Source organism: Pectinophora gossypiella, chromosome 1 (genome assembly GCF_024362695.1).
Source record: "Pectinophora gossypiella chromosome 1, ilPecGoss1.1, whole genome shotgun sequence".
Taxonomy (NCBI): Eukaryota; Metazoa; Arthropoda; class Insecta; order Lepidoptera; family Gelechiidae; genus Pectinophora; species Pectinophora gossypiella.
This window is the reverse complement of record NC_065404.1, coordinates 5,352,645-5,371,122: the sequence shown is the minus strand read 5'-3', so window position 1 is coordinate 5,371,122 and position 18,478 is coordinate 5,352,645. Positions and strand designations below refer to the sequence as shown.

The window sequence follows — 18,478 nt, the reverse complement described above, 5'->3', positions numbered from 1 at the left end:
TTTCTTTAACAGGTTTTTTGCAACTAACAAACTATCAACGTAATTCAAATTCAAAATTCAAACATAATATATCTTTATTCAGTAGGTAACATAGTTACACTTTGAATCGTCAATTTTTACATATCGAACTTCTCATCCGCCTAAAACTACTGCAGCTTCTCACAACCCGTATAGCCGGGGGAAAGAAGCTCGGCACAGGGCCCTAGACGATAATAATTTTGGAAGTCCATTTTAACATGCTTCTAATTGTTATCTAAATGAAACTTTATATAACTAATCTTTCGTGATTGACCGCCAGCTTACCTAAAAGAAAGTGACGATGTGGCTTAAGATGAAACACGTTGGATGACTTTAACTTCTAAGAGTTATAAGATATGAATCTATTTTATAGTTCCTCCACTCATAGAATGGTTTTAACAGATATATAGCCGGAACACAAATGCAAAAAAGAAAGCAAATGGAATTCCATAGTCTCTGCTTACCCCGGTAAGAAATAGGCGTGAGTTTATGTATGTATGTGTATAGCTAGAACACTTACGACCTGATGTAGATACTTTCTCACATTATTTTAAGTCTCCCTATCTCACCAAGAGCATTTGCCTGTAATGTAACATTTATGATTCGATTTTGAGCATTTCTATACTGCTTGGCTGATTAGTAACAGTTCTGCTCCCACACTGATGAAAAAAACATTAAAATTACAGCCAATTCTCACTGTAAGGCAACACCTTTATGTTCATAAGTCAATAACCATCCTTGTTTTGTTTCAGCCATCAACTCTTTCGGTTACAAGAAGGAAGCCAAATGATTGCGAACATCGGAAGATTTTAGAATCTATTTACCATTTGTGATATTTTAATTATAAGACATATCGGGATAAATAGAGCTCAAATTCAAATGATCCAGGTACAAAATACTTATTTAAAAATAGTATCTAATGTCGAGCTGTTTCGACTAGTAAAGTAGTCACAAAGCCCTAAAACGTTTTAAAGTAGTAAATGAAAATCCTTTTAGGAAATATTTACATTTTATAAAAAATAATGCATTCCACTTTTTAAGTCTCCCTGCCAATAAGAGGCCGAAATTTATCTTATTGGTGGACATGACTGCATGTTAGTATCTAAGTTACCTAGTTACATTAACATAATATTCCTTTACTATTTTTGCCATAATTTTAATATACCAAGGGTGCTATGAACCCAAAGAGATATTTTTATCGATACCTTTCTCAATTCCAACTTACTTGTTTTTGCTATCAAAAATCTGTTTAGCAAGTTGTGTTTTTGATATTATATAAATTGTTATTTTTATTTATTAATATGTATACTTACCGATTTTATAATTCGTAATATTCTAGAAATCATATCACTTTAACAATATTTTAACGCACGCAGTAAAATTTTATAAATATTATTAATATTAAAAACACACTTTTTGTGTGTTTTTGTTTGAACTTGGCCGCTGCACTACCTTACCTACACTATATTGTACTTGTTTTAATATTTTACAAACTTTTTTCATATAGGCTGTGATTTCCAATATATAATCTGTTTAACGTACAAATTGAAGCTTCTCTTTATAAACATGACAAATTAATAGTATATAAATCACATGGCCACTTTTTTGCGTTTTGATAGTTACTTAGAAGTAGATTTGTGAAATTGTAAAATTGTATTAGATTTATTTTGTTTTAATTGTATTATACAGGGATGGTCATTAATGACAAAGCCTACTTTTAATTTCAATTTTATAAAAATAAGTGGTTATCAGTTCTGAATCTGTTGAATTTTGGTGTTGTGCATAAACAAAATATGTAGTTTATATAGAAAGGTCTGCATATATCCCATTTCCACCCAAAAATATTTATAGTTAAGGGATAAATTAGCATAAATTCATTTGTTGAACATCACAAAATTATATCCAAAGGTACATGTCACAAGTTACTAGGTTGAGTATATAATATTTTTTCTAAAATAAAAACTTTATATATTAAATTATTATGAATAACTACTGAATGTAGTAATTTGTGTCCCTTTATTCATATTTTTATTTGTATACGGCTGTAATTGTATTAGAAAAGGTGGATGTAAGTAGTGCCTAATATTTTTTATAATAAAACAATTTATATACAACCCTTGGATTTTATTTGATCGATGTCTTAATGTACTTTGTACAACCTATCGCGAAACCGACACCCACACAATAATATAGGTGCTTCACAAAATTACAATCACAGAACGTTGCAAAAAGACCTTATTTCACGTGGTAATAACCCTTTAACAACTTTTCAAGCTAAATATACAAGTGTACTTGTTTGAGAACTTGGCATTTTCTCTTCACGCCCTCCAAGTAGCGATCACGTTCATTTATTGTTGTTGTTCTTGATGTATCCGTAAGAGTTTGCCACTGAAATATGAAAAATATTAAGTTAAAACAAGTTTTAAAAATGTGTTAGCTTAGCAAATACCTACTATGGCGATAAAATGATAATAATTATACAGTATAATAATATACAAAGTTTATCTGTAATGTCGAGAGCAATAAAAGAACATCGTCCATATTAGACAGTTCGTAATTACATAAAGGACATGACTACGAATTTCGTCTTCTCTTTTTTTACTTTGTTTTTGTTTTTTGTTTTTTTGTGACGTGACTTATTGTAGATTTGCCGCAGATGGCATTAACTACTTGGCCGGACAAATGGGGAGCGCTGAAGGCTCTCACCCGGTACAACGTTTAAGACAACAGGCCTGAGGGTGCCCAGTTGGGCGCGAACCTCGGCTCAGGGCGTCGTCTGAGAGGAAAAATATTTGAAAGAATTAATCGACCCTAGTGGGTCGATAGCGATAAGCGCTGAATGAGGGAAATCGTCGACCACGCCGGCGGGGTCGGTATCGGGGACCTTTTTTTACGTGAGTCATGTAGTAATGAGTTATTGCTTTACTTTGTTACTTCTTAAAAGTAAGCACACTTACACTTAAAGTCGTCTTCATAATGATGGAGCATCTTCCACAGCACATCGCCCGATATCTCCGGTTCAGGCAGAGTGCCGCCATGCCTCGTTCTCAGCGCCGACTTGTCGACATGAGCCAATAGCGACTCCCTGTCCGCGCCGTGGAAGTAGATGCGCTTACGCAGCTTCTCGCGCAAGAACGGCTTGAAGATCGCGAACAGCATGTTGAAAATGTACGGCTGGCTCACGATGTGGATTGCCTTTAGACGGATCGGTACACAGTCCTATAAAAGTAATATTTATGAATTAGAATAATAATATATTAGAATAAAAAACTATTTGTATCTTTACCCCGCGGGACTGCGGCGAGGGGTAGGCATAGTGTGCTAGGTAGGGTGTGAGGCGCGAGTGTCTCCAGCGTAGTGGACGTTAATGGAACAACTGTGTAACACTCGTTTCTAGATCTTTTTGTTCTAAGTCACATTGAAAAGAAAAAAAATCGTATCTATAACATTAATCAAAGATTCAAATGTTTTATTTTGTAAAAAGGCCAAAATGTCATCCGGTATACGTTTCACAATTATAGATGCGGCTCACCACCTATCACGTTGGTATAACAGAATGCACAGTGTGGTGTGGGTACTTAGGTCATCTTGCGATGAATGTACCTCTAACTACCCCTATTAATATAAAGTCGTGAGCTTAAGTTATGTTACAACTAAATATATAAAAAAATAACTGCTTAATTTATGATGCATAGTGAATCTTAACGTATCTTAGGTATTAGAAAACTTCAACTAAGTCAAATGTAATGTGTAGGGTTCTAATATAAAGTGGATAAGTGCATGATATTGCTCATGACTAGACATACATTAACCTTAATTTGGAGTCGAGTGTAATGTAATCAAAAGACAACTTGCAATCTTCATACCCAACTTACGTTATAAGTAAGTATTAAAGTTTGAAATGTATTATTTGCTCGTGTTTAGATAGTATGATTTTGCAACTCATGTTGTCTTCCTTTTACTACGTTATTACAATTATGTATTCTATGCATTATAAAAATACATAATATAATATATTTACATTACTATACCTAATAACATAAACTGCCTATATACGTCCCACTGCTGGGCACAGGCCTCCCCTCAATCAACCGGAGGGGGTATGGAGCATACTCCACCACGCTGCTCCACTGCGGGTTGGTGGAGGTGTTTTTACGGCTAATAGCCGGGACCAACGGCTTAACGTGCCCTCCGAAGCACGGAATCATCTTACTTTTTCGGACAATCAGGTGATTCAAGCCTGAAAAGTCCTTACCAAACAAAGGACAGTCTCACAAAGTGATTTCGACAATGTCCCCATCGGGAATCGAACCCGGACCTCCAGATCGTGAGCCTAACGCTCTAACCACTAGACCACGGAGGCTGTCGGATTATACTATACCTAATATAATACTTTTATTTATTCATGTCCTTTTAAGTAAGTACAACATTAGTACATTGTAAATTGATAAATCAACATTGATACACTTTAACAAGGGATCCGTTGTTGCTATTTGTATTCAATACATACGAGTATGTGTGTGAATAGTGAATACATTATCTAGTGTGCTAAATGTGCTAATTTATAATAATACAAATATCCATAATAGACATCTAACCAGTCACGTTGGTCTAGTCGAAAAAGGGGAGAGATCCGGGTAGTTGAACTATGTTTTATGTCACGCATATAGGCTGCTTATGTTACGACATAGAATAAAGAAATAATACTACATATAGAACGGCAACTCTCCGCTCCCCACCAGCAGCTGAGCTAGGTTTACCTCACCAAAATCCCCTTCCCCCCCTCCTCCCCTCGGTCTTACTTTAGTCTTCAATCGTATGCGCGTCAGACGTCACACACAGATTCGCGTATGTGGTAACGTCATGTGTAGTGACTGTAAAACGAGGTGACTTGTATGCAATGTCAGGGGTGTGTGGAAGTAATTTGGATACAGTTCTGTTAATTTTGAATTGGCGTTTATTAGGCAAGAATGGAGAATTCTACAGCGGCAAGAGCGTGGCTCTTAATGATGATAAATTCTATAAAACGCTCTGACTAGTATTTATTATGCTGCGTTCTAAGTAATGGTTAGGCAATGGTAATAGTACTATCGTCGCCGGAAGAGATGTGCGTTGCGCGTGACTGCATATGACGCATGCGCGAAGGCCAAGAGACGAAGGACAGATAAGTATATCTTACACTCCTATTGAAACGTTCTTGTGCATGGTTATAGATGAAAATATGTTTTCTCAGTGCTTTTTTTTAGTAGTATTGGTTTTGGGTTTTTTTCTATTTGGATAAACGTGGTACGGCTGTTGGTCGAAGCCCTCGATATAAGACGCACTGCGCGCGGCGCGGTGCCCGTGCCGCATGTGCAGTTGGTAAAAAAAAAAGCCAAAATGGCCTAAAAAAGCGTAAGAGAAATAAATAAAGTGAGACATACCTATTAATACTAAATTTGTAAAAAAAACAAGATTTATTGTTTTGAATACATGCAATTGAAGTGATTAATTTTCGTATAACTCGTATATTAAACATAAACGCGCTTTAATATTCAACGGCAGCCTATGTCTAATATCCAAGAAAATAATTTGTAGATACATTTTCTATGTATACTGGCAACCTTGCACGTCGTTGTGGTTTCTTAAATTGTCAGACAAAAAACGTAAGTACTCTTTGTTCATGTATAAGGAAACAATTTGAGAAGTATTTTATAATGACAATATCGCCTTACTCACTCGCTCCTTAGTAACTCTGTCCTACAATGATAAATTAAAACAACGCTATGTTATAATTGATCATCACTGATCAAAGTTAACAAAGACCTTCGTTATCCTCTCCAGTCCAGTCCAGTCGTGTAAACAATGGCCGACCGCATTTTCCAATGTAACCGTACGTAGATGTTTTCTGTCGCACTTACCCTAACAATGAGAAAATATATCGACAAAATGTCTGCTTTACAGCTCGATAATTTACAATAAGTAGTTAATGGCCCCGATTCCTGCAAACACCGCTTAATTTTATTTTAAGTTATATCCGTCATTTTCATACCCGTCGAAAAGGAAAGGGACGGATGATTCACAGCTCTTAATTTTAGGAAGAATGAGTAAATGAATGTGTCGGGTTATTGACTGATGTAAAATTTTTAGACGGTTGGTTTAGATTTGTGCTTAAAATTGACGTATGTTTCATAAATTTTATGCTTGTCAATTACCCGTCCCTTTCCTTTTCGGCGGATAAGAAAATGACAGATATAACTTAAAATAAAATTAGATGGTATTTACAGGAATTAGCACCAATATGCTCATTCCGATTTTACAATAAGAAAAGAACTGCGGATTCCAATCCTTTAGTCATGTACCTCATTCCTCATGATTCCTCACCTGAATCCAATCAACAACCATCTTGGCGAAGGATGGCGTGAACTGCATGACGTGCTTGAGGGACAGCCCCTTCATATCAAGGATGGTGATGACCCCGCACACCTGCGTGTGAGGCTCCACCATGGCCGACTCCAGTCCTAGCTGGACTCCACGGAATACTTCAGATAAGGGCACTTCGCGAGGGTCCCAGCGCTCTGCAACGGAGAATTTAATACGAGTTTTATTTTAGAGACGGCAATTAAATACACTCATACATAGATACATAGATAATTGTCCTCTTATGACATGCACTAGTTATTCTCTTCGCAGCTTGGAAGGTCAGACAGGTCGCTTTCGTAATAAACCGGACCTGGCAAACCTTCAGTCTAGCTAAGCGGAGATGATGATTACATGCACTACTTAGAAGGAAGTAACTTACAGTAGTTCTCCTATGAACTTTAATATTGTAAGAGAGGACGAATCTGAATTACTTAGTAAATTATTTTTAACCGACTTCAAAACAGAGGGTATCAATCTGATTCATATGTATGTACCTCTAATATTGCTGGAATTGCATAATATGTATTATGTATTTCCCTCTTGCCTTCCGCCCCGCAGTACTCTGTCTGACGCGAGTGGGATGGCACTCAGAGTACAAAGCAAAGAGAGTAGTGATTCATTTCACATTTCAAAATCGTACTAGGACTCCTGTCCTCCGCCCAAATAGTACTGACAGTTACTGCTGCCCTCTGGCAGGTTCCGGGTAGCATGGAGAATGCTACACCGACAAGAGCGTGGCTCTTAAATTAGTGATGATGATGATAATATGTATTTAGTTATTCTTCCTGCACCACGAGACGGACTTATTTCTTCTAAGATAATGATCAGCTGCAATTCAGCGACTAACTCTTGACTGACCTTAGCATATTCATCATCACACCGAAACCATACAAATGTCAAAAAGTAGTAAAAAAAATAGCCATGAGTTCTGATCGACTCTTATGCTTCTTCTTCTATCGTGTGGGTTGTGAGGTGAATTATCAACCTCATCAAGCCTTCCGAAGCACGGAATCATCTTACGTTTTGGACAATCAGGTGATCAGCGTGTAATGTCCTAACCAAAGTAGGGATCACAAAGTGATTTTTGTGATATGTCCCCACCGGGATTCGAACCGGGACTTCCGGATCGTGAGCCCAACGCTCAACAACTGGACCACGGAGGTCGTAATTCCAAGACTCCACTCCTATGCTGTAATTCCAAGATACCAGCATGATGTAGACGCCCCACTGAGTACGCGCGATACGATGGAGTGGCCAAACGTTGGCCTGACAGCCGTGGGCATCAGGTCGCTATAGTAGTCCGCGTGTCTGAACACAATAATCTACAAACCTCAAACGTCCTGATCTCGCAGCGCTAGGATGGACACGATTGAACGGTCTATCGCTGGTCGAATGGCTGTGGACACCTGAATACAGTCCATCTTAACATATGAAGCTCACCTCCAGATTCCACGAGCATGATGCGGCGCCCATGCTGATCACGTGGGGCCAAGATGGACACGATGGAGTGGTCGAAGGCTGACCGGATGGCAGACGGCATCAGGTCGCGACAGTAGTCTGCGTGCGACAGTCGGAACTTGTAGTATGCTTGGACCTGGAAAATGTAATAAGTATGGCCTTGGTAATATATTCCGTAACTATAGAGGGTTATAGTGACATCGTAACAAAAACTTTGAGGGGTGATTCAGGCTTGCACTTAAAATTAACTCTGAATCATTGACCCACAGTTTTCGTTACGATGTCACTAACACCCTGTATATGACTGGGGCCAGAATCTCGGAGTTACTTGTTTAAAATGGTGAAGAATAAATTTACTTTAGTTATTATGAGGCTGGCATAATCCTGTAGTAGACATATGATAGAAATTAAATAAAAAAATGATTTACATTCATCTTTAGACATACTACAAATTTCCTTTTATTCGTAATTATGCTCGACCTAGTATTCTACCTCGATGCATTTCGAAAGTTACATTTAAATTCCGATGGGCATTTTATCAATTTTTCGTACTTATAAGATACGTGTAATACTTAATATTATACAACACACACACACACACACACACATCGTAGCTGGCTAGGAGTGGAAATATGTGTACTACATATACAACGCTGCCTACTTTACAGGTGTCTTGTCTTGTCTTGTCATGCTGTGCATATGCATAAAACGACCACGATCGTGTTAGAAAGACCACAATCTCAAAAACAAATAATCACAAACTGTCGGTTTTTTTTATATCATGTCCGGGAAGGTAAGCAGCTGGACTCATTCTATGTTTGGTCGCTCTTTAAACCAATTCAGCAAATAAGCAAGGCAAGGCAAACACTACAGAGATCTTCGATACGGATAATAGATGTGCCACAGGAGCCGCACGCGCCGAAGTTGTCGCATTTTGTGGCAAAATGCAAGTCATACGGCGGCGACAGGTGCGCGACGTTGCATACGATTTCATACAAAGATTTAAAAAAATATGATAACTTCAGCGCGTGCAGCGCCCGCAGCGCGTCTGTGTGCGCGTTCACCTTTAAAGTGTAGTCTCATAAAGAAGTTACAATATCATACGTACCCGCTTAAAAGCGCTTTCAGCGTAGAACTTGCATGGTCGCAGGAATTTGAGAAGAAAGTCATCATTGTCGATCGGGATCACCAGAGACGTTTCACCTGCAATCGTGTATTTTATACTTAGACATTGAAATTGAAGGTATGTAATATAAAATAATATAAAATGTAAGAATTTATTAAATAGAATAAGTAGATAAGATAAAATAAAACAATAATGCCTCGCTTATAGAGAAGCATTTCGCTTTAGCGCCAAGCAAAAGGTGACTTAAAATTTAAAACGCCTAGGTCAATTTTTCTTTAATTATTTTATTTTGTTAGGGGAGCGTACCTTATAAAATTATTTACACAATATTCATCACAATTACAAGTAAAGGCCAATTTGTAAACTACCACAAACGTAAAACACTTTTAAACAAACGATGTGAGATAGATTAATAAAAAAAATGAATAAAACGTAAAATATACCTAACTATGAGCTAATAAAATATAATATAATTATAAGCCGTTGCTCCCGGCTACTACTTACTTCTTCTTCTGTCGTGTGGGTTGTGAGATGGAGTACCAACCCCATCAACCCTGGTGTCAGGGTTACTATTGAGCCACCAAAGGCCCCTGACATGGCTCATGTAACGACTACTTACTTACATGAGTAAGTAGTAACCGGGACCAACGGCTTAACGACTACTTACTGATGTAGTACGTAGTCGTTACATGAGCCATGTCAGGGGCCTTTGGCGGCTCAATAATAACCCTAACACCAGGGTTGATGGGGTTGGTAATCCATCTCACAACCCACACGATAGAAGAGAGAAGATTAGGGAAAATGGCCTTGAAAGTCCCTCATTGGTTTCAGTAACAACAGTTCTTATCCATGGAATGAAATCTCAAATACAAATCATTGAAATCTACATGCGACGTAATATTGAACCTTCATCAACTTTATGACTGGCATATTCTGAGGCTGAACAACCCGCCAGCCATTATCTCCGGTCTGCTGAGTAAGGCATTGGTAATTAAGTAATTGTCCATTTGTATAGGTGTACCTCTTACTTTGTTACTAATCGTTGGATGTATTAGGAAACTTATCTATAAAGACAGATGTAACCCACGCCCGTATCGAGGTACTTAGTGGTTTAAGTATTTCACAGCCAAGCAAAATTTAAACCTCTTATCAAGTAATTCGAATGAACTATGCTACACTGGCAAATATTTATACACAATAGACTAGTTTCCAACTAGTCAAATCAGTTACTTATGACTAAACGTCAAAACACGAAATTACTATGGAGAAGCACACTATGACGTCATAGAAAAACCTAATAAAATATTGGACTTATTATTACGTTTTTCTTGATTAATAGTATTTTATGCAACAGTTGTATAAGAAGGGTCAAAAAATGCGAGTGGCGTGAGTTGCGATGTGAGCCTTGGCGAACATCGCAATAAGAGACGCCACGAGCATTTTTTGACCTAGTTATACAACGTTGCATACAATACTTTTTCTACGACGACGTAATTTTAAACGAAACACAAAAATTTTCCAATTTATTTTCCAACGCGCGGGAAAATGGCGGCAAATGTATACTTTTTTTTATAGTATATCTATGGCACCAAACAAAGTAAAGGTGCCAGTTTCCAGGTCAAAAAAAAAAAACAACAACAATGCTTTTTTGGCGACATTATAGTACAGTTACACTTTGTAAACAATGCTTTTATAGGCCATAGAGCGTACACTTTTTCAAAGAGTTTAATTATGTATGTACTTATATTAGACTTTTTGGTTATTTAAATGCCAGATTAAAGTAGAGGAGTAGAAAAAATACATAAATAAGTTAAATAAAAAAAAGAAAATGTTTTTGTTATTTACACGACCCAAATTTTAAAATATTTTATTTTTACAAAATAAGAATGCGTTTTTTTATCTGTGTATTACAAAACCCGAAACACGAGAGGCCATAATTGAGCTTCGTGTGACGTCACATTTCACAAAATAAACAAAAACTATCTGTCAGGTCTCAAGTGATACTGTTTGACAGTTTCTTTGTTTGTTGAATTGTGACGTCACTAGGCAAAATGTCATGTGACCAATCATTTTCACGCGAATTTTAAATAAAATAAGAAATAATTGTTTTCTTCTATTAATTATGAAGCTTTTTCGAGAAAATAAAATATTTTAAGAGGTATAAAATAAGCAATTGTAATTTTTTAAATACTCATCCGAAAACTGTCAAGTAGCCAATTAACCCTGTTTCTAATATCACCTCAATCACATAGTGATTACAAGCTTAGACACAATACTACGAAACCACAGACTACATAATCTCGCAATGGTCTTAATAACAGTCATTGCACTTCGTCTCATGAGCCCGATGGGAACTGACCTCCACTCTATTCTAAAGTTACAAAATTGACTACTAATTACAATAACGTCACACTCTGAATACGCTCTTAATATTATTATGATTATGTGACTAGAAATATCTGTCAGTCGAATTTTGTAGGTATTCCACTCTATTTTTTACATTTTTATGCAAGATAGGCAAGCATACTTACCTATCTACATTTATACGCGTAAATTCACAACTAAATGGGAATTCTTGAGGGTTGATAACGAGACGCATTTTTTGATATATTTTCAAAGAAAGCTGGGTTTAATAAAAGTCAATTTCGTATAATCTGCGTTAAGCCAGTCTCCGGTTGCAGAATTCAGAATTTGAATATTTTCACCCCTCTCGGGGAGCCCCCCCGTTGACGTCATTATACGCACTAAACTCGCAACGAACGACTCAATGTTGCGGAGACTGCAGGCTTAAATCCATTCTATATGATTCACAACGACAAACACGTATTTTATCATATACCTATAAAAAATATTTTTATTAAGTACATCACTAGCTAAGTGCGAATAACCTTAAGATGCATCATACATGTATTGTAAGTACCTAAGTACTTATTTTTGGTACTTAAGATTCTTGCGCGTCTAATAAAAAACCATAATATTATAATCATTCCGTGAATTACTTTAATGAATACCTAATTAAAAAAATGTTCATTAGAATCGTCTATATGGAGATAAATCTGAACATGATAGGACAGATATTGTTATTACCACAGTCATCATCACCTCCCTAGCATTATCGCGTTTTTCACAGGGTCCGCTTACCTAACCTGAAGATTTGGTCCGATTTTTTACAGAAGTGACTGGCTGTTTGGCCTTCCAACCCACGAAGGGAACACCAGGTCACACACCTCTGAAAATGCGTTTCTCGGGAATGTGGGTTTCCTCGCGATGTTTTCCTTCACCGCTAAGCACGTGATAATTATTTATGATCCAAACATGAATAAAAAAACAAATTCGACAATCATTGGTTTAGGCCTGTGCTAGTTTCGAACCTGCGAGCTCAAAGTGAGAGGCAAGCGTTGTACCAACTGGGCTACCATGACTCTCGATTGTTATTACTGCAGTATTTTTTGTTTTACTTCTTTTTTACGAAAATGCACTTTTAAAAATGGTTTTTATTTTCATTTATTAATTTTCTTATTATGTATGATTCTTGACAAGGCATACTTGGTAGGTACATAGGTATATGGAAATTTTATTACTGGCATCAAAGTTGACCCACTTTCTATTCAATGTGGTTATTCAACCTTATATGTAATATAACCTTTAGTCTCAGTAATAAAATATTATCTCGCGATGATAAGGGAACAAACTGAATATTGATTAGTATATAAATATTTTTATTTTTTTATACTCGTAAACCAAGCATACATACAGGGTGTTAGCGACATCGTAACGAAAACTTTGAGATATTATTCAGACCATGAAAATATTAAAAAAAAACACTAAAATTTTTATGAATTTTCCGACAAGAAATTTCACATGATATCAACCCAGAATCATAGTCTGAATCATCCCCCTCAGTGTTCGTTACGATGTCACTGACACCCTGTATGTATGCTTGGTTTACTAGTAAGTGTATAAAAATAAAAATATTTATACCCCCTTTGCTAGCCTGGGAGTATCTAATAGAAAGCAATAACATTGAACGATGATCTACTCCGAACCGGCGTGCGTGTATGAAGCGATTGATGAATGTGGAGGAAGCAAGAGAAGGGTGTCAGGATCGAAGCAAATGGAATTCTATATTCCCTGCTTACCCCGGTGGGAAATAGGCGTGAGTTTATGTATGTATGTATGTAATAACATTGAACTATCATACAGCGATCGCATGAAGGTACATACCTAGCATGATATTATTTATAGGTATGAATGATTAAGGAAAACATTAATAACAATTTTCCTTTAATTCTATTGTACGTTTTTATGTCAATAAAAATATTAAATGCACAGAATTAGTATTGAAATAAAACGATGTAGGTAAATCATTATTTTATAATATAGCTTGTTCGTGATAATGACTGATCGAGATTACCGGTTGTAAGTACCCAAAATAAGGAAATCATCGTTTCATATATTGTAGTCTGTAGTAAAAATCATAGTAAATGCTTTATGAGAGGCGAAAAGAAATGTGTAGCGCTGTGAAACAGACCCTTAGATTTTACTATGCAAAGTCTTGGGGGTCTGAAACGGCTACATTGTTGCAATTCATCTAAGAAAGCAGTATTGCTATTTGGCATTTGTTTGCATTGCGCACTTTTATATGCGCAAATGTCAAATTACAATATTGCTTTTTTAGATGAATCGTTTCAATGTGGCCTTTTGAACATCCCTGATCGCTATCTAATTTGGCTGGGCAATAAACAAACAAACAAACAAACACACGTATTAGTGTCTTATATACCAAGGCACATCGTTACAGTGCATTCACTGATAACAACTAGTTATCTATTTGTTATTATCTGTCTAATTACAGTTATCTAAATTGATAACAAAAACCGGCCAAACAAAAGTAGCAGTGAAAATGACATTAAGTTACGTAAATAGATTTATTTATGCCGAAAATATTTATTCGATTCTTTCAATTATCTTTTTACATAAAAAGTCTAGTATATTCTTCTTTTTATTCCTATAAAGCCCTGATCGGAAAAAAAAAGAAAAAATAATAGAAAAGAAATGCAGAATGTTAAGTGAGAAAAAGTTTAGTACCCTACTTAATATTTATTATACGCACTTACTTTTATTACAGCTCGGCTACTTAAGTAAGTAGGTATAGGTAGTCGTTAACCGAGCCATGTCATAGCTTTTCGCGGCTCTATAGTAACCCTAAAACCAGGGTTGATGATATCGGTCATCCATACGAGAGAAGATTTACTACTTAATTATACCTATTGTTCATATAACTACCCACAATAACGCATTCATAAACCTAAGGAAAACTTTTAACAAAATGTAGAAACTCTAAAAGAGTTATTTTTCCATCAACTTCACAAGGTGTTAGAAATAAGTTGTGCCTTCTATCTCTCGTCTTCTTGTCATATTGTATTTCGGTAGAGTAAATAATAAAATAAATAAAAAATAAACTGACCAGCGAAACTCACCTTTTAAAAGCTGTCTTAGTTCGTTCAGAGCCTGTTCGCGAACTTCTGGTGTCTCTCTCAACTCAGTCTCCGCTTTCTCCAACAAATTCTTCTCCGTTATCGGTTCCTTCTCCAACCTTATCATACCACCCCACTCCACAAAAGGGGAGCCATTTTTGTCAAATTGAACCTCCATTTTTCTATCAGCCTAGTTTATAACAAGTTCGGTATGTAAGTGGGCAAGAGACAGATTTAGTATGTCAACACCGAGAGCAGCTTTATCCGTATGTCGACAGATTTGAACCCTTCACTCGCATTTTAACTTAACGTAACTGACACAGATTTGGTTTGGAACGTTTTTTGATTATAAAAGGCTGGCAAGAAAGAATCCGGTTTTGAAAAAAGAACACTTTCAATTACTTATAAATTTTGGAATGTAAGTAGATTATAAATTTAAAAATAGAAGTAACGAGTAAGAAAGCTGCGGAAAGTTTCGCGTTTGCGCCGCGGCGTAGAGGCCGGTAGAGGCTCGCGCGTCGTGTCGACTCAGACTGACCGCACGCGCATCTTAACGGTACCCCTGCCATGCCGCTCGCCGTAGGTACCGTCGAGTCGTGCCCAATATCGTAGGCGTATCATACCATGTTCTGACTGCAGATTACCATACAATTGTTCTTTATTACGTTCTCCTACATCATCGCCTGCTGGTACGTGGTTTATTTGATTAGATTGTTAAGTTTATCGTGGTTTCCTTTATCTGTCATACGTTTCTTATTAGACATCCGTATTTTTATTACTTATTGGGATATTTACCATAATCTTCTTCATGTTATATCGTGTGGGTTGTAGAATTACCAACGTTAACAAACTTGGTGTCAGGGTTAATATTGAGCTGCCAAAATGAGTGACACGACTTTGTCATAAATGTCTTAGTTAACTTAATACATATTGTGTCAATGTTGAGGTTGAGACCGACTATTTAAAACGACTGATTGTCAACAGACAGTCCCGTTTGAGTTTGAGTCAAAGTTTGTTATTGTATATAGTTCACCATCTACCCCGTTGGTCTAATAGAAATCTCGGTGAGGTGTGGGTACTTAGTTCATCTTGCGATGGATGTACCTCGGACTACCCCAATTGGGATATAGTCGTAAGCTTCATTTCCTGAATTATTTGGATCCTCTAAGAGTCGGATATATCTACATCATCTCCCTAGTCCATTTTTCACAAACTAACCTGACCTGATGATTTGATAGGTCCGGTTTTTTACAGAAACGACTGCCTGTCTGACATTTTAACCCGCGCAGGGAAAACCGGCCCAGGTTACGTCACATACCTCCGAAAATATATACACACCCATATCTACATATTCTACTTTATTTATGTAAAAGGACAAACACAAACTATAGCTCTAATGAGACACGACGTTGCCTAGACAGTAATAGAGAGCGCCAATTATCATCAATTGTAACCATAAACAAGCAATTGACATCTTTATTAATAAAAATAATTACCCACAAATATAAATATGAAATTTGATCTTAAGCAACTTTGTTATTTAATTTACTTACCTAAATTAATTTGATCCTTTATAAAATTACACTATGTTAGATCGTATGCTTGATTCTGTTACTTGTAAGTTTAACACTAGTATGTATAAACATTATCTGAAATGTTTATGTTAGCAAATCCCTTCACTTGTCTTCCTTAAAGTTTGAAACCACAACATTGTAAAAGTATTGATAACATTCATAGTATAAGTTTTAATAGGTGTTATTAGCCTGATAAACGTTGTTAATTATTTAAGATTTTTGCTAACAAGACAGTGTCATGTTATCAAATTAAGTTGTACTTATGATGAAATAAAGAACATTTAAAAACAAAACAAAAACAAGCAATTGACATCAATATTGAAATAAATTGTTAATGATTAGACTCGCATACTTAGTATCGATACTAACAAAAATCAAATCATTTATTGTATGATTTTTTGTACATAATTTGGTCTTAAAATTAATCTTATGGGTAAGTCCCACCAAACTCTGCCGACATATACACACCACACATTATTTACAATACGGGAAAAGGAACATTCACAAATATAGATACTTATATAACAAAGAAGGGTGTACGACAGGGAGACCCACTCTCACCAAAGCTCTTCTCAGCTGTGTTAGAAAATATATTCAGAGAACTAAACTGGGATAAGTTTGGAATCAATATAAATGGCAAAAAAATAAACCATCTTAGATTTGCAGATGACCTCATTTTAATCACTGAAACACCAGAGAATCTGCAGGTAATGCTACAACAACTAGCTACACAAAGCAGAGCTGCGGGTTTAACAATGAATACAAGTAAAACGAAACTAATGACTAATCAGACACCAACTAGAATTATGGTAGACAACGAAGAGATTGAGTTCATAGAGAGCTACACATATCTGGGTCAGATCATATCACCAAAAGATCAAATGAACAAAGAAGTGCAACAAAGGATATCGTCGGGATGGAAAAGATACTGGTCTCTCAGAGAAATAATGAAGGACAGTTACTTTCCCATGCACTCGAAAGCAAAAATCTTCAACTCTTGCATTCTGCCTTGTCTATCGTATGGATGTCAAACATGGTCTCTTACGAAAGTTCAAGCCAAAAAAATTCAAGTTTGTCAGAACAGTATGGAGAGGAGCATCCTAAAAGTTAGAAGAAAAGACAGAGTGAGACTGACCGATATAAGGAAAAAGACGAAGGTCAAAGACATAACAGAACACATAAGAAAAATCAAATGGCGTTGGACTGGACATATGATGCGAAAAAAAATTGAGAAATGGACAAAAGACGTAACCGAGTGGTACCCCAGATACGGAACAAGAAAGAGAGGAAGACCAATTAAGAGATGGGAAGAAGAGATAAAAAATACAGCAGGAAATATGTGGAGAAGGCTGGCGAGAGACAGGGATAAGTGGAAAGAGCTGGAGGAGGCCTTTGTCAAAAGACAAATGGACGAAGAGCATAATTAAACACATCTTTATTTCTTTTTTAATATTATGTATAAGCTAAAAAAAATAAATAATAATAATAAAAAAAAAATTGTTACAATAAGTCCATAATAAAGGCTATATCTATCTATCTATCTAACAATATGTAGCCTTCATTATTTAAAACATCATTGAGATCGTATCTCAAATAAATAAATAAAATGATGAACTATATCCTTGGGTAGATGTCTGCGATAAAGATTCGTTATAAAATGCTAATCATTATGTGACGTAGACCAACAAGGATCTCTTGTTACGAGACGATGAGTATGACGTTTGACCACATTTATTGATGACGTCACCGTTCTGCATTCTCCTGTTTTGACTTTTCGATAGAGTATATCGTTTGCCTTCACATTTTCGCCTAGCCTCTTGAGACGTAACTATAGATTTAGTTGTAAGCGCGAAAAATGCTAGTCCATGGACTTAACTATATGCAAGAGGAATAGCAGCCGTTTTCCTTATACCTCGTAACTCAAATTACAATATTGTTTTTTGTATAAAGACATGACTTTATGTAGGTATGTATGCTATGCAGTATCTTAACACTTTCAAGGACAGAACGTCTACGGACGTTCCGATTCCTAGGTGCCTATTATGAACCATCAATGACCCATGGTCTCTGTCCGTGAAAGGTTTAAAAACGTAACTGTGAAAAGGTGTACAATAGGTCCACCACCTTATCCATCTTATCTCCAAAAGTAATAGACTTTTGCTACAGTTCATTAATATCTCATATTCAACTATTGTTTCACAGAAATAGCCATATGTATGTAATAAATAACCTATAGTTATCACGGATTTCCATAAAGTAACGCCTGATTGTACTACTCGCACAATCTTCTATACGTTCAATGATAGAAACCCGTTTGTTAGGAAACGTACTACTGTTCCTTCCTTGTACTGTGACACCATTGTAGTGTAGTAAGTATAGCTATTTAGTATGACTAATAATCTATGTAATGATCTTTCAATATA

At 36.3% G+C, this 18,478-nt stretch overlaps 2 protein-coding genes across 3 annotated transcripts in view; one reads left to right on the top strand and one right to left on the bottom strand.

Annotated features, from left to right (window-relative positions):
* Positions 1-2,132, top strand: part of LOC126377912 (clavesin-1) — a 54,222-nt gene extending 52,090 nt beyond the window's left edge. For both annotated transcript variants that reach the window (XM_050025988.1, XM_050026043.1), the window contains exon 7: positions 771-2,132. In XM_050025988.1, coding sequence (XP_049881945.1) covers positions 771-808 — 38 coding nt within the window. In that variant the 3' untranslated portion in view covers positions 809-2,132. The remainder of the gene's footprint in view (positions 1-770) is intronic.
* LOC126378093 (alpha-tocopherol transfer protein-like) lies at positions 1,173-15,031 on the bottom strand. Its single transcript, XM_050026295.1, has 6 exons — positions 14,485-15,031; positions 8,987-9,081; positions 7,861-8,014; positions 6,382-6,575; positions 2,976-3,237; positions 1,173-2,406 (listed from the first exon to the last, which is right to left on the bottom strand). Exons 1-6 carry the CDS (start codon positions 14,657-14,659, stop codon positions 2,363-2,365), a joined length of 924 nt encoding a protein of 307 aa, XP_049882252.1. The 5' UTR covers positions 14,660-15,031; the 3' UTR covers positions 1,173-2,362.
* Positions 15,032-18,478: the final 3,447 nt, after the last annotated feature.